Source organism: Aegilops tauschii, chromosome 7 (assembly GCF_002575655.3).
Source record: "Aegilops tauschii subsp. strangulata cultivar AL8/78 chromosome 7, Aet v6.0, whole genome shotgun sequence".
NCBI lineage: Eukaryota > Viridiplantae > Streptophyta > Magnoliopsida > Poales > Poaceae > Aegilops > Aegilops tauschii.
The window spans coordinates 211,172,100-211,192,682 of NC_053041.3; the positions used below are offsets into that span (position 1 = coordinate 211,172,100).

Genomic DNA, 20,583 nt, shown 5'->3' on the forward strand with positions numbered 1-20,583 from the left:
GTTTATGTGTGATAGAGCGTATCGTATCACGGGGTTTGGAGGCACCGGCGAAGTTTGCACCAACTCTCAAGGTGAGAAAGAGCAATGCACGATACCGAAGAGGCTAGCAATGATGGAAGGTTGAGAGTGCGTATAATCCATGGACTCAACATTAGTCATAAAGAACTCACATACTTATTGCAAAAATCTACAAGTCATCAAAAACCAAGCACTACGCGCATGCTCCTAGGGGGATAGATTGGTAGGAAAAGACCATCGCTCGTCCCCGACCGCCACTCATAAGGATGACAATCAAAGAACACCTCATGTTTCAAATTTGTTACATAACGTTTACCATACGTGCATGCTACGGGACTTGCAAACTTCAACACAAGTATTTCTCAAATTCACAACTACTCAACTAGCAAAACTTTAATATCACCACCTTTATATCTCAAAACAACTATCAAGTATCAAACTTCTCTTAGTATTCAATGCACTTAAAAGTTTTTATCTTGGATGCCTATCATATTAGGACTAATTTTACAACCAAAGCAAATTATGCTGTTCTAAAGGACTCTCAAAATAATATAAGTGAAGCATGAGAGATCAATTATTTCTATAAAATATAAACACCACCGTGCTCTAAAAGATATAAGTGAAGCACTAGAGCCAAATTGTTTAGCTCAAAAGATATAAGTGAAGCACATAGAGTATTCTAATAAATTCCGATTAATGTGTGTCTCTCTCAAAACGTGTGTACAGCAAGGATGATTGTGGATAACTAACAAGCAAAGACTCAAATCATACAAGACGCTCCAAGAAAAACACATACCATGTGGTGAATAAAAATATAGCTCCAAGTAAAGTTACCGATGGACGAAGAAAAAAGAGGGGATGCCTGCCAAGCTTAGGCTTTTGGTTGTCCTTGGATTTTACCTTGGGGTGCCTTGGGCATCCCCAAGATTAGGCTCTTGCCACTCCTTGTTCCATAATCCATCAAATCTTTACCCAAAGCTTGAAAACTTCACAACACAAAACTTAACAGAAAATCTCGTGAGCTCTGTTAGCGAAAGAAAACAAAACACCACTTCAAGGTACTGTAATGAACTCATTCTTTATTTATATTGGTGTTAAACCTACTGTATTCCAACTTTTCTATGTTCATAAACTCCATTACTAGCCATAGATTCATCAAAATAAGCAAACAACACACGAAAAACAGAATCTGTCAAAAACAGAACAGTCTGTAGTAATCTGTAACTAACGCAAACTTCTGGAACTCCAAAAATTCTAAAATAAATTTCTGGACGTGAGGAATTTATCTATTAATCATCTTCATAAATAATCAACTAAATAGCACTCTCCAGTAAAAAGTTGTAGCTAATCTCGTGAGCGCTAAAGTTTCTGTTTTTTACAGCAAGATCGTAAAGACTTTCCCCAAGTCTTCCCAAAGGTTCTACTTGGCACAAACACTAATTAAAACACAAAACCACATCTAAACAGAAGCTAGATGGATTATTTAGTACTTAACAGGACCAAAAAGCAAAAAACTAAAAGAAAATTGGGTTGCCTCCCAACAAGCGCTATCGTTTAACGCCCCTAGCTAGGCATAAAGGCAAGGATAGATCTAGGTATTGCCATCTTTGGCATGCAATCCATAAGTGGCTATCATGATAGATTCATAAGGTAATTTTATTCTCTTTCTAGGAAAGTGTTCCATGCCTTTCCTTAACGGAAATTGGAATCTAATATTTCCTTCCTTCATATCAATAATTGCACCAATCGTTCTAAGGAAAGGTCTACCAAGAATAATAGGACATGAAGAATTGCAATCTATATCAAGAACAATGAAATCTACGGGCACATAATTCCTATTTGCAACAATAAGAACATCATTAATTCTTCCCATAGGTTTCTTAATGGTGGAATCCGCAAGGTGCAAATTTAAAGAACAATCATCAAATTCACGGAAACCTAGCAAATCACACAAAGTTTTTGGAATTGTGGAAACACTAGCACCCAAATCACACAAAGCATAGCATTCATGATATTTAATTTTAATTTTGAAAGTAGGTTCCCACTCATCATAAAGTTTTCTAGGGATAGAAACTTCCAATTCAAGCTTTTCTTCATAAGATTGCATTAAAGCATCAACAATATGTTTCGTAAAAGCCTTATTTTGACTATAAGCATGCGGAGAATTTAGCACGGATTGCAACAAAGAAATACAATCTATTAAAGAAAAATTATCATAATTAAATTCCTTGAAATCCAAAATAGTGGGTTCATTGCTATCTAAAGTTTTGACCTCTTCCCTCCCACTTTTATCAAATTTTGCATCAAGATCTAAAAACTCCGAATCATTGGGACGCCTTTTAACTAAAGTTGACTCATCTCCAGTCCCATCATTATCAAGATTCATATTGCAAAACATAGATTTAATAGGGGACACATCAATTACTTTTAGATCTTCATCCTTATTATCATGAAAACTAGAAGAACACGTTTTTATAAAGCAATCTTTCTTAGCACGCATCCTAGCGGTTCTTTCTTTGCACTCATCAATGGAAATTCTCATGGCCTTGAGAGACTCATTGATATCATGCTTAGGTGGAATAGATCTAAGTTTCAAAGAATCAACATCAAGAGAAATACTATCCACGTTCCTAGCCAATTCATCAATCTTAGGCAATTTTTCTTCAAGCAAAGCATTAAAATTCTTTTGAGAAATCATAAATTCTTTAACACTAGTCTCAAAATCAGAGGGCATCTTATTAAAATTTCCATAAGAGTTGTTATAGGAATTACCATAATTATTAGAGGGATTACTAGGATACGGCCTAGGATTAAAGTTTCCTCTATAAGCGTTGTTACCAATATTGTTCCTACCAACAAAATTCACAGCCATAGATTCATTATTATTCTCCATCAAGGTAGACAAAGGCATATCATTGGGATCAGAAGAAACACTCTTATTAGCAAACAATTTCATAAGTTCATCCATCTTTCCACTCAAAACACTAATTTCTTCAATTGCATGCACCTTTTTACTAGTAGATCTTTCAGTGTGCCATTGAGAATAATTAACCATAATATTATCTAGGAGTTTAGTAGCTTCTCCTAAAGTGATTTCCATAAAAGTGCCTCCCGCGGCCGAATCTAAAAGATTTTTAGAAGCAAAATTCAATCCGGCATAAAACTTTTGTATAATCATCCATAAGTTCAAACCATGTGTAGGGCAATTACGTATCATTAATTTCATTCTCTCCCAAGCTTGTGCAACATGTTCATGATCAAGTTGCTTAAAATTCATAATATTGTTTCTAAGATAGATGATCTTAGCGGGAGGAAAATACTTAGAGATAAAAGCATCTTTGCACTTATTCCATGAATCAATACTATTTTTAGGCAAAGACGAAAACCAAGTTTTAGCACGATCTCTAAGCGAAAAAGGAAATAGTTTCAATTTAACAATATCATTATCCACATCTTTCTTCTTTTGCATATCACACAAATCAACAAAGCTATTTAGATGGGTAGCGGCATCTTCACTAGGAAGGCCGGCGAATTGATCTTTCATGACAAGATTCAGCAAAGCAGCATTAATTTCACAAGATTCAGCATCGGTAAGAGGAGCAATTGGAGTGCTAAGAAAATAATTGTTGTTGGTATTGGCAAAGTCACACAATTTAGTATTATCTTGAGCCATCGTGACGAGCAAACAATCAACACAAGCAAACAAGAAGCAAGCAAAAAAGAGGCGAACAGAAAGAGAGGGTGAATAAAACGGCAAGGGTGAAGTGGGGGAGAGGAAAACGAGAGGCAAATGGCAAATAATGTAATGCGAGGGATAAGAGTTTGTGATGGGTACTTGGTATGTCTTGACTTGTGCGTATACTCCCCGGCAACGGCGCCAGAAATCCTTCTTGCTACCTCTTGAGCATGCGTTGGTTTTCCCTTGAAGAGGAAAGGGTGATGCAGCAAAGTAGCGTAAGTATTTCCCTCAGTTTTTCAGAACCAAGGTATCAATCCAGTAGGAGGCCACACGCAAGTCACTCGTACCTACACAAACAAATAAGAACCTTGCAACCAACGCGATAAAGGGGTTGTCAATCCCTTAACGGCCACTTGCAAAAGTGAGATCTGATAGAGATGATAAGATAATATTTTTGGTATTTTTATGATAAAGATTGAAAGTAAAGATTGCAAAATAAACGGCAAAAGAAATAGCTAAGTGACGAAAGATTAATATGATGGAAAATAGACCCGGGGGCCATAGGTTTCACTAGTGGCTTCTCTCAAGATAGCATAAGTATTACGGTGGGTGAACAAATTACTATCGAGCAATTGATAGAAAAGTGCATAATTATGAGAATATCTAGGCATGATCATGTATATAGGCATCACGTCCGTGACAAGTAGACCGACTCCTGCCTGCTTCTACTACTATTACTCCACACATCGACCGCTATCCAGCATGCATCTAGAGTATTAAGTTCATAAGAATAGAGTAACGCATTAGGTAAGATGAGATGATGTAGAGGGATAAAATCAAGCAATATGATATAAACCCCATCTTTTTATCCTCGATGGCAACAATACAATACGTGTCGTTTCCCCTACTTTCACTGGGATCGAGCACCGCATGATTGAACCCAAAGCTAAGCACTTCTCCCATTGCAAGAAAGATCAATCTAGTAGGCCAAACCAAACTGATAATTCGAAGAGACTTGCAAAGATAACCAATCATACATAAAAGAATTCAGAGAAGATTCAAATATTGTTCATAGATAATCTTGATCATAAACCCACAATTCATCGGATCTCGACAAACACACCACAAAAAGAGTTACATCGAATAGATCTCGAAGAAGATCGAGGAGAACTTTGTATTGAGATCCAAAGAGAGAGAAGAAGCCATCTAGCTACTATGGACCCGAAGGTCTGTGGTAAACTGCTCACACATCAACGGAGAGGCTATGGTGTTGATGTAGAAGCCCTCCGTGATTGATGCCCCTCTGGTGGAGCGCCGGAAAAGGCCCCAAGATGGGATCTCACGGGTACAGAAGGTTGCGGCGGTGGAATTAGGTTTTTTTGGTGCTCCTCGATGGTTTCGGGGTACGTAGGTATATATAGAAGGAAGAAGTAGGTCGGTGGAGCCACGAGGGGCCCACGAGGGTGGAGGGCGCGCCTAGGGGGGTACGCGCTCCCCTGCCTCGTGGCCTCCTCGTTTATTGCTTGACGTCCACTCCAAGTCCTCTGGATCACGTTTGTTCCAAAAATCATGCTCCCGAAGGTTTCATTCCGTTTGGACTCCATTTGATATTATTTTTCTGCGAAACACTAAAATAGGCAAAAAAAACAGCAATTTGCACTGGGCCTTGGGTTAATAGTTTAGTCCCAAAAATAATATAAAAGTGTATAAATAAGCCCATTAAACATCCAAAAACAGAATATATAATAGCATGGAGCAATCAAAAATTATAGATACGTTGGAGACGTATCAGGGAGTCAACTAGGTCTTAGAAGAGGCCGTGGTGGTGGTACAGGCCGTGGTGACGGTCTTGGCAGTGGTATTGGTAGATGCCGTGGTGGTGGTACATGCCGTGGTGATGGTCTTGGCCGTGGTGATGGTGGTAGAGGCCGTGGTGACGGACTTGGCCGTGGTGTGGGTAGAGGCCGTGGTTACGGTCTTGGCCGTGGTGATGGTGGTAGAGGCCGTGGTGGTGGTGGTAGAGGCCGTGGTGGTGGTAGAGGTCGTGTTGGTGGTCTAGGCCGTGGTGCTGGCCTAGGCCTTGGTGGTGGCTATGGCCTTGGCGGTGGTTGTTGTGGAGGAATGTTTTCTTGGCTTAATGGACCATTGTCGTATGTGACTTACTATTATCTTGTTATTTATGTTGTCATTGTCATTTTGCATAGTGTGACTAAATATTAAGTTGCCATTTTTGTAGGTATGGCAATAATGAAGGGGGTGGAGGACACGGAGAGGGGGAGGTGAGATGCCGGGGTGGTGGGGGCCGGAAGAAGAAGAAGAAGAAGAAGAAGAAGAAGAGAGGACCTTGCTCGACGCAAAATGTGTGCTACTATGTGACCTTGTGAACCAAAATGTGTGGTACTATGTGCTATCAGTCCTAAATGTGTTTTGGGCAAATCTATGTTTCAACAAATCTATGTTTTGGACAAAATGTGTGTATGACTATGTGATTTGGACTACTCTATGCACACCTGGACATGCCAGTCCAGAGAGCAACAGAACACTTCCAGTAACTTTTCCAGCAGTGCAGCGCCCATGAGCTAGGCGCCACACGTTTAATGTGCAGTGCCTATCTCTTAGGCGCTGCACATATGGACATCTCTTAGGCTGCACCCACCCCCTCCCACCCATACCCACCCCACACATCCCCACCCCACACAAACCCGAAGCTCAGTGCCTCTCCTCTGCCCTCCTTTCTCCCCCTCTCAAATCCTTCTCAGATCCGGAGATATTGTCTGTGGATATCGAAGCCAACCCCTCCCTCCTCTGATCCCCTCGTTTTCATCCATAGAAATTGTCACATTTGATCAAATCTTGCTAGTTTGGGGAAACCCTAGTTTTGGCTTGGATTTGGAAATTTGTGTTGAATCATGTTATGTTTCTTTGCTAATTTGTCATGGTTAGGCCTCATACTATGCTAGGGTTATGTGTGTTTGATGTTGGTGTTAGGGTTATGCTATGGTTAGGGTTGTGGTTATTTTTAAGTGGGGGTTAGGGTTTTGTAGGCATGGATTCATCCGGTTCCATGACGAGGCCACCGTGTGCTAACCAAGAAGACATGCCGAACAAGTTGGAGGACGCACCTTTCGACAAGGTGAAGGAGAAAGATGTCCACATCCCGCCATGTTGGTGTGGAGATGTTTGCAAGGTGAAGGTGTCCACCGACTGAAAGAAATCATGGACGGAAGGGCGGAGATATTTCGTATGCCCGAACTATGCTTATGATCGTGCACTTCCAACTAACGCCTATGACCAACCACCGGTAAGCTCGAGAAGTAAAATGTTACTCTCAAATGTGTGTCAACACTAACAAAAAATTTATATGCAGTCATCGCCTCCTCTATGCAAGTACTTCACGTGGATAGATCATGAAGTGCCAGAAGATGTCCAAAAGGACCAATACCAAGATTGTCTTAGGCGGCAGCGGCGGTTTGAAGAATCGTTTCGAAAAGGCTTGGAGGAAGAGCGTCGTCAGAAGGAGAGGATGGAGCGGAAGAAACCAGAGGAGGAGAGGGCACGCCAAGCGAAACTTGCTCGTGAGGAGGAGAGGGCAAAAAAGCTTGCAAAGGCTCGCGAGGCGCAAGAGGAGGACTCGGCACGTGACAAGAAGGGGAAATGGCCTCACTCTACTCAGTAGGGACTTCGCTTGGTGCACTCGTAATCAACTATCTTCTAATGAATTTGTCGTGAACTTGTGAGGTTATGTGAGATGTTGGTGAACTTTCTTCTAGGGCAAGCTGCCATTTGTCATTTGTAATGAATGTGCCATGAGCCATTGGTCAGTGATGCAAGTCTTCTGTGGCTCTCTGGATAGCCATGGCCAATTGTGCAGCGCCTAGGGGACCGGCGCTGCACTGTATAGTGCGGCGCCTCTGAGTTGGGCGCTGCACAGTACAGTGCAGCGCCTCAGTGTTGGGCGCTGAAGTGCTGTTAACTGCTAAACTGCAGAAACAGATGCCATTTTGGCTGCAAACTTAACTCACAAGTATGAATGTAGTGCTCTAAACTGCAGAAACTGAACAAAAAGAACTAATAACTTGAACATCACATAATTTAGGACAATTCAACATCACTACAAGTTCGCTAACACAAGTACCACACTAGTAAAAGTTCACCAACATATGACATAACCTCACAAGTTCATCAACCTAACGAAACGGCTACAAGAGCACTTCCATAGTAAAAAAACATAAGCACTAATGCTTTCCGCGCGTGTTCCTGGTGCCACGCCTGCAGGCAATCTTCTTCTTCTTCCTGTTAGGATGAGCCTCCTCTTCCTCCACTTCCTCATCCGCCTCATCATCCAAGCTAGCCATCCGTGAGGTCCCTACGACCACCTTTGGGTTGCCTCTGTTGTCAAAGTCGGTGGGCGTGTACCGGCGTATGGGTTGCCTAGGCTTGAACATATATGCGGACCAAACTTGAGCGTCCGCCAAAGTCGTGTCATCATCAAGCTCATGGCCCTATCACACAATCAAACAATATGGTGAAGACCGGCGTCGTAATCAAGTGAGAATCACATCTAAAGGATTAGTCATACCTCTTGGGTGACCGCACCCTCATCATCCAGATAAGTATATGAGGAACTCACATCGTCCCCCTGATGGTGAGATAAGGGGTCTGATGGTGTACCAGACCTAGAGGCAGATGGTTCATTAAATTCGGGATCACGGCAACCGAGAAGATTCAATAACCGCCTTAACTTCTTGGCCTGACGCTATAACATGAACAAGTGTATAAGATATCAAACTCCGCAACATATGTAACATGGACACCTGAATGCGATATGTACCTTGAGGAATGCTCGTAGTGAACCATCATCATTGCCTTCTCCAACCGGTGTCTTCTCCAGAATAGACTGGCTTTCATCAGCTGCTTTCTTGATCTCGTTGCGCTGCGGATGAGAACGAATGAACACGTTAGCCATTCAAACATGTGTAATACGGCCAACGGGAAAGTAAAGAAGGGAACACTTTACCACATAGTTAATCACCGGAACAGCATCGACTCCTTGCCCTTCCCTCTCTGTTGTACTTCCCCTTTGATAGATCCTCAAAGTTTACGTGTTCTTCAAGAATATCCTCATTGTATGCCGGCGGGCATATGTCAACTCGAGTATTTTCAAGAAGCCATCGCATGTAGTTATCAAAAGCAAGTGAGTTATGCTCACGAAGCTGGGCGCGTGCACTGCTACGAGCTTCCTCCACACAAAGATGGAAGCGGGTAACATACGAAGCATGATGCTTGTCCCAGTCCTTTACCTTCCGCTGCCTTCTCCTGTCCAACCTGCATGGTACAAAACCAAACATTAGCAAAATCAAGGAGTGGTGATGCTTAGTCAGTACGGTTCATGCTCTCTTACCTATGAAGTGCTTTGTCTGTATCCACCCATTCCGGCGGGTGAGGCTGGAACAGACCAAACTGACAATACACGCGATGTGGCAAGTGAAACTCAACCGCCCAGTTGCATATCAGTGGGCACCGCATGAGCCACACATCCCTATCCCGCAAGCACATCGGGTTGATGGTAAACTCTGGAGTGTACCCTAATGTGTCATTCGCGCCATATGACTACCATACCACCTATGAAATAGGGCAACAACGCAACATTGATGACTATTTTTCAGGCAAGCATGAGAAATGACTGTAGTAATGTCCTCGTCACCTGCTCAGGCGTAATTGTGTCCAACTCGACAATGTACTTTTGGTACATGAGATTGACATCGTTCGTCATCTCGGATGCCACATCCCAATTGTAAGCCCAAGTGGGGAGCCGTAATGCGTCTTCTTCATCCCAAGGATTAAACTTGACACTCTTCGGGCGTCCAAGAGGCAAACGCTCCTAGCTCCATACAGAAAGTAGAAGCATATTACCACCAATGCCTGCACTATCTGTGATCCTGCAACACACATCGTCCAGCTGCATATGAAAGAAAACAATGTTAACTTGATAGCAAGCTTGCATTGTTAATGAAGAAATTACTTGATAACAAAACAGACCAACTACCTGTCGGTACAAGTAGGCAAGATTCGCTGAACCCCAGCTCCATCCGCTATCGAAGACGGTCAACGCCTTCAGCCACATCCATGGAGCGTTCTTGCCCGTGGAGTCAGGAACAAAGTCCTCGAGACAACGTACCACATATAGACACGAGCATGTGTCTGGATCACATCATCAGTGGCATCCACAGGGCAAGTGGCAAAGTGTTCCTGAATCCACGTGAAAGCAACTCCGGCTGCTTTCCTTTCCTTCTTCTTCTTCTCTTCTCCCTCCTCTACATCAGCCTCAGCCTCGGTAGGAGCCATACCGATAAGAGCAATCATCTGCTCGCGTCACCCATCGGAATCGGTGCTCATACATAGAGGCTTCCCGTCGATAGGAAGCCCGGTGATCAAGGCGACATCCTCGAGCGTCACGGTCATCTCCCTAGTCTGGAGATGGAAACTGTGCGTCTCCGGCCTCCACCGATCAGCAAGAGAGGACACTAGCGGAGCGTTGAGGTTCGGCGTGGACCGGCTGACCAACTGAATCCACGGGAGGAGTCCTGCCTGCTGGATGTAGGGCGTGTACCGCTCATCGTAGGGCATAGCACGACCAGAGACCCCGTGATACCGAACCTTCAGAGGTTCAAGCTTCTGCAAAAAAAAAAGTAATGACAAATCTTAGGGCATGTCAGTTTCAACTAAACGCAAATTTGCAAACTATTTAGACTACTCATTATTACCATCTCCTTCTCGCGCATCATGTAGGCCCGGTGTCGTGTGTCATAGGCATTGTCGAGAAGCCAAACCATCCTTACAAAGTTCAAACAATAAACATATATGAGTTCATCTTCATCTCAAATATCGGTATACACTAAACATCTAATATGTGTTCAACTACAAGAATCTCAACATCTCCTTCTCACACAATGAATATGTCATATGTGTTCAAATAAACTCAACATCTCATATTTCAAATAAACTCAACATCTAATATATATCTAAACAAAACTAAACATCTCATATATGTCTACAAAACTCAACATCTCATAGTTATCTATAAAAATAGGCATCTCATATATATCTAAAAAAAACTAAACAATCTAGGGTTTCACTAACAAGAATCATATATTATGAACTAATCAACAACACTACGGTACTACCACTATGACTACACATCCTAAATCAAGCAAATCAAAGGTTCCATCAAATCTTGGACAAATCTCTAAAATGGCAATAAATTTACGGAGGAAAAGAAAGGGAACGGAGGAGTTTACCTAGTAGGAGGGATTGGAGATCGAATACATGGATCAAATCTTCAGATCTGAGAGGGAGGGGGGGGGGGGATTCGATGGGGGCGCCGCCGCTGCTCTCTGTCTAGAGAGCGAAGAGGGGGAAGAACTGTCTGGTCGGGCTGGGCCGATGCGCTTTAAGTCACTGTGCAACGCCTAAGATCTAGGCGCTGCACATTACAAGTGTGGCGCCTAGCTTCACAGCTGTCTGTGAGGCCGCGCCTGGCCCCGGGCTGCCACGCTGGCAGGAGGTGCGGCGCCTAACTGTCGGGCACCACTCGAAAGGATCAGCAGCGTGAAATTTTTTCAAAAGCAGGTCAGTTCGTGATTTGATTTCGTTCTCAGATCAAATATGTGATTTCTGCCGGCTAGCCGCTGCCCGCGCTGTTCTAGTTTCTGCTGCTGCTGCATGCAGCATTGCGTTCCTGTTAGCCATGCTGCGTGCGATGTCAGCCTACGTACGTTCGCTCTACCTCTACAGTGCCCCTCTCGTCCCGCCTTCGAGGGTTGGACCTTCCCGCCATGCTCCTACCGCTGCGCAGAGCGCAGCAGAGGCCCGGCTGGTAGCAGCCAGACTTCCCTTCGGCGGGCAGCGCCGATCGGCACGCCCCTCGACGCGTCCTCTTCGACGCAGCGCCGTGGGCTCGCCTCGCGCGTGATGCCCTTTTGCCGCGCCACCGCACGCCAAGACGACCACGAGGTGGCGCTAACTCGATGCCCCGCCTGCACCTGGCCTTGCCCGCCTCCGTAACCCCGAACCGGAACGCCGTGCGCGCGTGGTTATTACCGCCGTGGTTAACGCGAGGAAGCCCCAAAAAGAAGCGCCCGCGCGCGTGCCGCGGCCGTCCGTCTCTCCTCCCACGGCCCCATGGCGATCACTGTGATATGATTACCTCGTAAGTGGCGGTCAGGCAGGGCAGCGCGTGCTCGCAAATCGCCATGATGGTCTCGTAATTGGGCCTGCCTGCTTCGCTGTTCTCTTGCCTACAGTATCCGGGGGATAGTAGGAACTATACTCAGTACTACGTACTCCTCCAGCTGCCGTGAAGAGCGTAGTTATGGACTACCGGCCGGCGTATCTCTCGTCGACTTGCAGCAATGGCTGTACAGTACTGCATGCGAGTGTAGACACAGCGAGCGAGCGTACCGGGGTTTCTGCAACGTGGGAGTGGGCCGGCGCCATTTATGAAAACCTTTGGGGGGGGAGGCATCTCCAAACCTAACCCGTAAATTTGTTCCGGCATCCGCTCAGGCTAGGCTCCCCTAAAAAGTCTTTTGCTTGATCATTTAATCCGAATTTTCTCTCTCTCGTCGGTCGCATTGATCGGTGTCTTCTTTTTTCTTCTTCAATATGAGATCGGTTTGCATAGCCAGCCGTCGCCGTCGACCCTGTGCGTCTCTACTCCAACACCAGAGCGACCACCCGACCTCCGACCCAGCGGGCCTCGCGCTACGAGGCGGTCTGTAACGGCCATCGTCTGCGCGTCTGTCCCGCCCGTCGTCACTGCCCTGCTCCGAACGGGGCTCCTTCATCATCACCCGCCTCCGCTGCGTATGTACGTCCGCCTTCGCACGGTGCTGCATTCGCCGCTCGGGTCTAGCCGCTTGGGCGTCAGTATTGCGTTTGTCGCTCGGCCTTCCCTTCTCGAGCGCCGGTGCCGACGAGCTCCTTCGCACGTCGTCCCACGCCGGCCGTCGTCGCTGGCTTCAGCTCGGACTCCACCACCACCCCTCCATCGAATGGCGTCCTCGACATCGCACGTGATCGGATTGATCGCCCACCCGCCCGCGATCCGCCCCATTTGCTCCGGGCGACCGATCTGGTTTGTCGGTTGCGCACGCCTCCACGCGTCCCGTGAAGATTGTCCCCGAGTACAACACGCCCCTCCACCGATCGAGCAACGGGCTGCTGCTGTGGCGCCTCATCGGGCCGCAACACCGCAGCCCCATGGTTCTCCCCACGGCTGCACCGACCCTCGTGCCGCCGCTGCGTCGCCCCTTCCGGCCGTAGCGCTGCGGCACACGGTCCACTCCGCCGTCCTCGTGCGTTGACTTCTACGTGGTATGCGTCGCGCCGCCTCCCTAGGCGCGGGAAGCTCACCGTCCATGCCGATCTTTGTCACGCTGTCGAGTTCTTCCTCGCCTACTTCGAGCACCGCCGCCACTCTTCTTTCTCACACCCCCACCGCTGCTACCCTCGTAGCCGCCGGCGCCGCCCATCTCTTCATCTTTGTCTAGCCCAGCTCATCGTCAGGGTCGCCGTTATCTTCCCCGACCACTTCATCTACTCCGACAACCGCGCGTGACATTGGCCCCACGTCGATTGCCGCCGCAACCGTCATCGATTCCTCCTCTGCTAGCCCGCTCGACATGGCGTACAACTTGTGCTGGTCCCCGTCTACGCATGCCCAGTGTTGGCAACACCGACGCGTGCCTTCGTCCGTAACGTGTCCTAGGCCTGGCAAGCCTGGAGCGGTGCCTCGTCAACATTGACTCCGTTCGTCTACGTATGCCAGGTACTAGCAACATCAACACGTGTCTTCGTCCACGACGTGTCCCCAGGCTTGGCACACCCAGCGCGACCCCTCGTCAACACCGTCTTCTTCCCAGCGCACACTACCTCGACAACACTGTGCCCATGACTAACTCGGCGCCTCCTTGCGCCAGTAGCTCCACGGCGACTACCTCGACACCGGCGACGCCAGACTCGACATCGACCACGACTACCTCGCACGGCTATCTCGACCACGGCTACTCCACCTTGCACTCTTGGCTACATCGACATCGACACAAAGGACTATCACCTCGCTTGAGCAACTCGTTGGCTTCCTCTGTAGTCAACGCATCCGCGACACAACATCGTCACGACGCTCCCGCTACGAGTGCGGGGGGATGTGAACCTGTCGGCTTCTACCTTCGGTTCTCTCTAGTCTGTCAGTCAGCGGCGCTACAGCTACGACCGCGGGGGGTGTTGGAGAGGCTTCTTGCCTATATGATTCCTACCTTATCTCTAGGAGAGGCTTCTTGCCCTCCAAGTCTTCTACTCTATATATACTTTCCCTCGAGGCTCAATAATACATCTACTGCATTATGCCAATCCCTCTCTATTCCTTCTACATTTTTACATGTCTGATCAGAAAAGAATATTTGTCCGACAGTCCATGCAAAAAAATTACATTTTCTGCCCTTCCGGACTGGCAATACGAGTTTCCACGGTCATGGTGTTGTCGTCGCCACGTAGGTAGACTCTGCCTCAGCCTTGTTTTCCACCGCCTCCATCTCCTACTTGTCTGCCACCTCCAACTCATCATTCTGCCGCTGCAACATCTTGTAGCGGACGACTTGCATGATCATTCTTATGTCGGTATCTAACACATCCAAATTCAAGGTCAACATATTGGCATCCTTCGCATCGGCTGTGATCTTCACCCTTTTTTCTTCGAGCATCACCTTCTTCTCCTCGAGCATGGCCGTCTTCTCTTCGGTATGGCCCTCTTCTCTTCAAGCTTGAGCTTCTTCTCGGTCGCCTCCATCAACACTTTAAACCTCTCTGCCTTTTCCCCCTTGACATCCGAGTGCTTGACGTATGCTTCCTCCTTCATAGAGATGTCCTCAAACCTATCCGTCATCTTGGTCGCCGCACCTTCTCTCTCCGCTCCTCTTCCCCTCCCACTTCTTTTCCCGGAACCCTCTTCTAACCTTCTTGGTCGGTTCTTTTGTCGGGTCGGTTGGGTCACCGGTTTCTTCCTAGGCGGCTTGGGCGGCGGTCTTGGCTATGAATAGGTTCCACTTCTGTTACCCATTCAACTTCAAGCAACCATGCATCATGGTTGAAAGGATCGATATGGTCGACTAGAGGGGGTGAATAGGAGAATACAAATTTTAATCTTACTTGTCAGTTTTAAGGTTAAGCGGATAGATAGGGTTTAGTAGATATGCAACTAGGTGAACACAACCTATATGACAAGCAAGCTTAAAGCTAAATATGCTAGGCAACAATCTAATTAGCAAGACCAAAGTATAGAAAGCAAAGTAAAGTGCGGGAAAGGATTAACCACAAGTGAGACGATGACGCGGATTTTATCCCGAAGTTCACTCTTCGTTGGGGAAGAGCTACCCTCCATTTGGAGCGGTGCCGGAGCCAAAGCTTGCGGAAGTCCACGGAATGCTCGCCGTATTCTCTTTCGAGTCACCCCCAATGGATGAGCCTCTAATCACTCGGGGTTGGTTTTGAAGGTGACCATCACACCTTTACAAACTTCTCTGAAGCACACCACAAGCAAGGAAGCTTCTAGAGGAACCTCTAACCTCTTAGGAGCCCAAGCTCCAAGAGTAACAAGTCAATGATGGACAAATACTGTGGAGAACACAAATTTGGTTTGGTCAGAGTGTAGATCAGGTCTTGCTCTCCCAATCCTCAAAGTTTCAACAAGTTTGGGTGGAAGAATTAAGAGTATTGAGCAAAATGGAGTGTAGTAACTGTGGCGAGCAACAATACATTTGGGTTGGGGATTTAGGTGGAAGAAGATGCTCTTTTATAGTGTTCTTGGTCGGGTGGGCATTTCTGCTTGTTGGACCCCGTGCGCACGAGCTAAGTCAGCCCCGTGCGAACAGGGTACTCAGAGACTGAAACCCAACCTCGTGCGCACGGGGGTCAAAAGACCCCGTGCGTACGGGGTGTCCAGAAAGTTCCTGGCCAGCCCGTGCGCACGGGGGTCAAAGGCCCCGTGTTCATGGGGTGTCAAGAAAATTCCTGTTGGCTCTCTATGGACACCTCGCCAAAGCACGCAAAAGACACATAGAAGGTGATAGGTGTAGAAGGGTTGGTGTATATCTTTCAAAAGCATTCCCACACGACTCTTATCCCTGATGACCCCTCTTAATAGTGTGGTTTTTCTTATGACTCAAATTGAACCAAAACAAAAACCTTCGAGTCGCCAGTAAACCATGCATTTGATCTTTTTGAATTGGGGGGGGGGGGTCACACAACTCCAATACAATCTTCATGGAGCCAATATCCTGGGTGAACATTAGCAACCGATATTAGTTCCTCTAGCCACATTGTCATCACACCAAAATATAATAAGTGCCACATGCACTTTCAATCTCCCTCTTTTTGGTGCATTGATGACAACATGGTTAGGACATGTCGTAAAAGATATATCAAAGATAATAGCCATGAAACAATAATTGATCACGAGAGCTCCCCCTATGTGTGTGCAAGTGATAACCCACAAGTATAGGGGATCAATTGTAGCCTCTTTCGATAAGTAAGAGTGTCGAACCCAACGAGGAGCTAAAGGTAGAACAAATATTCCCTCAAGTTCTATCGACCACCGATACAACTCTACGCACGCTTGACGTTCGCTTTACCTAGAACAAGTATGAAACTAGAAGTACTTTGTAGGTGTTTTTGGATAGGTTTGCAAGATAAAAAAGAGAGCGTAAATAAAAACTAGGGGCTGTTTAGATGAAGACACAACTAAATTAGTTTTAGTAGAGAGATTTTTGTCACGAGAAAGTTATTTGTCCCTAGGCAATCGATAACTAGACCGTTAATCATTATTGCAATTTTATTTGAGGGAGAGGCATAAGCTAACATACTTTCTCTACTTGGATCATATGCACTTATGATTGGAACTCTAGCAAGCATCCGCAACTACTAAAGATCATTAAGGTAAAACCCAACCATAGCATTAAAGCATCAAGTCCTCTTTATCACATACGCAAACAACCTACTTACTCGGGTCTGTGCTTCTGTCACTCACGCCACCCACCATAAGCAAATCATGAACATATTGCAAACCCTACAACGGGGATCCCTCACGCTTGCGCGACACGGAGAGCACCATAGGACAACACCGATAATAAAAAATGCAACTCAAACCAATCTTGATCATCAAATAACCCATAGGACAAAACGGATCTACTCAAACATCATAGGATAGCCATACATCATTGGTAAATAATATATAGCGTTGAGCACCATGTTTAAGTAGAGATTACAGCGGGTAAGAGAGAGGTTACACCGCTGCATAGAGGGGGGAAGAGTTGGTGATGATGGCGGTGAAGTTGTTGGTGAAGATTGCGGTGATGATGATGGCCACGGCGGCGTTCCGGCGCCACCGGAAGAGAAGGGGAGAGGGGGCCCCTTCGTCTTCTTCTTCCATGACCTCCTCCCTAGATGGGAGAAGGGTTTCCCCTCTGGTCCTTGGCCTCCATGGGGTGGGAGGGGCGAGAGCCCCTCCGAGATTGGATCTGTCTCTCTGTCTCTCTCTGTTTTTGCGTTCCCTTCTGCTGCCCTTTCACCGTTTCTTTTATATCCGGAGATCCGTAACTCCGATTGGGTTGAATCTTTCGACCAGATTTTTCTCATAAAATTAGCTTTCTTGCGGCAAAAGAAGAGTGTCAACCGCCTCAAGGGGTGCCCACGAGGGTCCAGGGCGCGCCTGCCCCCTGGGGCGCGCCCCCTGCCTCGTGGCCTCCTCGGGCACCGTCTCGCGTTGATTTTACTTCCCCAAAATCATAAATATTCCAAAATAATTCTCCGTGCGTTTCTGTGTAAAGAGAAACAGGCAATCCAAACTTCAAATGATATAAGTGAAGCACGTGAAGCATTCTATAAAGCCATACTCAAAAGATATATGTGAAGTGCAAAGAGCATTCTATAAATCAACCAAGGACTATCTCATACCAGCATGGTGCATAAAAGAAAAATTAAAACTAAAGCAAAAGACGCTCCAAGATTTGCACATATCGCATGAACGAAACGAATCCGAAAACATACCGATACTTGTTGAAGAAAGAGGGGATGCTTTCCGGGGCATCCCCAAGCTTAGACACTTGAGTCTGCTTGAATATTTAATTGGGGTGCCTTGGTCATCCCCATGCTTGAGTTCTTGCCTCTCTTCCTTCTTCTCACATCGAGACCTTCTCGATCATCGAACACTTCATCCACACAAAACTTCAACAGAAAACTCGGTAAGATCCGTTAGTATAATAAAGCAAATCACTACTCTAAGTACTGTTGAAAACCAATTCATATTTTCTTTTTGCATTATAGATACTATAATATAACTTTTTCATGGCTTAATCCACTGATATAAATTGATAGTTTCATCAAAACAAGCAAACTATGCATCAAAAAACAGAATCTGTCTAAAACAGAATAGTCTGTAACATTCTGATCATTCACCATACTTCTGATACTTGAACAATTCTGCCAAAATTAGAAACAAATAAAAAATTTGTATAGAAAGACAGTGCAAAAAGAATCAGAACCGTTTGACATTCCAGTAAAAAAATAAAAATCGCGCACTACAGCAAAAGTTTCTGTCCTGCACCGTGCAAACCAACAAGCATTGTAAACAACCTAAAGGCAAACCTTGGCACATTATTTTTATAATACAATGGAATTGTACATGGGGATAATTATTTTTGTTGAAAAGTTTCTATAATCAAGATTCACAAAGTTTCCGTGAGCATGAACAAAGTTCAAGGCTAGCTCCCACTTCAACAATGCTCGTCTTTCTCACTTTCGCTTTTCTTTTTGAAAAGTTTCGGGTTCCCCTCTTTATTCTTTTGTTTTTAAACTATATAAAAGCACTCAACAGAAATAAATGACTCTCTAAAACTTCCGGGTTGTCTCCCTGGCAGCGCTTTCTTTAAAGCCATTAAGCTAGGCATATAATGCTCAAGTAGTGAATCCACCCGGATCCCAAGGTATATCAAAGCCAATTTTAATTAGCAATGATTTGGCATTTAGTAGTGAGCACAAGGCAACATATATCATGCAACAACAAAGTCTAACTCTCTTCCTATGCATCGGCATGTCATAAAAGAACAATTCATGCACACATAGTAAAGGCCAATGCATAGTATAAACAGTTTCTTGCAATTTTTTCATGTTGGAAACATAAAGGGGCGGAGATGTAGTTCCCCACTCATAATAATTGCAAGTAGGAGCAGAAAGCACATTCATATTATATCTATCAAAATCATCATGTGCAACGGTAAAAGGCAACCCATCAATGTAATCCTTAATAAGTGCAAACTTCTTCGATATAGTGTAGTCGGGAGAATTCAAAAAGATAATAGGACTATCATGCGTGGGTGCAATAGCAACAATTTCATTCATAACATAAGGAACTATAGCAAGTTCATCTCCATAAGCATAATTCATATTGGCATCTTGGCCACAAGCATAGCAAGCATCATCAAAAAGGGATATTTCAAGAGAATCAACGGGATCATAATAGTCATCATAGCAATCATCCTTCGGAAAGCACGAAGGGAAATTAAACAATGTATGAGTTGAAGAGTTACTCTCATTAAAAGGTGGGCACGGGTAGCTAATCCGATCTTCCTCCTTTTGTTCTTCGCTCTCCTCATCATCTTTTTCATCCAATGAGCTCACAGTTTCATCAATTTCTTCTTCCATAGACTCCTGCAAAATATTAGTCTCTTCTTGGACAGCGGAGACTTTCTCAATAAATGCATCAATATCAGAATTGAATTCATAATTGGCATAGCAATATTTAAGGATAGCTAAATTTTCAGGTCTATAAACAACATCATAAAGATTTTCAAACTCTTTGAACATAGATTCAATTTCATAAGCACCCATAAAAGCAACAAATTCTTCTACTTGCTCCACATCATAGTAATCATATATACCTCTAGCATAAGAAGCCAAGGTTTCATTATCATTAAATTCGCATGAAAAGGGAAGGTGTGGAGACTTCATCCTAGAGTAACAAGTATAATCATATCTCAAGCATAGTTGCCTAGCATACCACTTCAATATATGAATTTGATCCCATAATAGTTTCCCTTTTTGAGTGAAGCGATAATCCTTAAAGTATTCACGTTGATCCAACGTGTCTCCCATAACATAATTGAATGGGGTTTTCTCAGGATTATCAAAGTAGTACATAATATCTTTCACATAATGAGCATCGAGGGTTTTAGGAGGTTCCCCATCTCCATGAGTAGCAAGTACACCTAATTCTTTTGGTATTTCGTGTTCCATATCCATAACTAAAGATAAAGAACAACAAATAAAAATTACTTAGTGATAAAGCAAACAAGCACACACGAGAATATTCACCCCACGCTATTGCTCCCCGGCAACGGCGCCAGAAAATGGTCTTGATAACCCACAAGTATAGGGGATCAATTGTAGCCCCTTTCGATAAGTAAGAGTGTCGAACCCAATGAGGAGCTAAGGTAGAACAAATATGCCCTCAAGTTCTATCGACCACCGATACAACTCTACGCACGCTTGACGTTCGCTTTACCTAGAACAAGTATGAAACTAGAAGTACTTTGTAGGTGTTTTTGGATAGGTTTGCAAGATAATAAAGAGAGCGTAAATAAAAACTAGGGGCTGTTTTGATGAAGACACAACTAAATTAGTTTTAGTAGAGAGCTTTTTGTCACGAGAAAGTTATTTGTCCCTAGGCAATCGATAACTAGACCGGTAATCATTATTGCAATTTTATTTGAGGGAGAGGCATAAGCTAACATACTTTCTCTACTTGGATCATATGCACTTATGATTGGAACTCTAGC

General features: G+C 45.0%; 1 protein-coding gene across 1 annotated transcript; it reads right to left on the reverse strand.

Annotated features, from left to right (window-relative positions):
* Nucleotides 1-7,932: 7,932 nt before the first annotated feature.
* LOC109780180 (uncharacterized) lies at nt 7,933-10,482 on the reverse strand. The gene is made up of 8 exons (XM_020338757.2): nt 10,462-10,482; nt 10,096-10,372; nt 9,744-9,898; nt 9,591-9,656; nt 9,099-9,157; nt 8,800-9,022; nt 8,529-8,630; nt 7,933-8,199 (listed from the first exon to the last, which is right to left on the reverse strand). The coding sequence occupies exons 1-8, from the start codon at nt 10,480-10,482 to the stop codon at nt 7,933-7,935; spliced, it is 1,170 nt and encodes a 389-aa protein (XP_020194346.2).
* Nucleotides 10,483-20,583: the final 10,101 nt, after the last annotated feature.

What these genes read in the sequence shown, in the direction of transcription:
- LOC109780180 (XM_020338757.2), bottom strand. Translation starts at nt 10,482, where the DNA reads ATGATGCGCGAGAAGGAGATG. An exon ending in TGATGCGCGAGAAGGAGATG is followed by an intron (nt 10,373 to 10,461) that starts GTAATAATGAGT and finishes TTTTTTTTGCAG; the next exon opens with AAGCTTGAACCTCTGAAGGT. An exon ending in CACTACGAGCATTCCTCAAG is followed by an intron (nt 8,200 to 8,528) that starts GTACATATCGCA and finishes ATTGTGTGATAG; the next exon opens with GGCCATGAGCTTGATGATGA.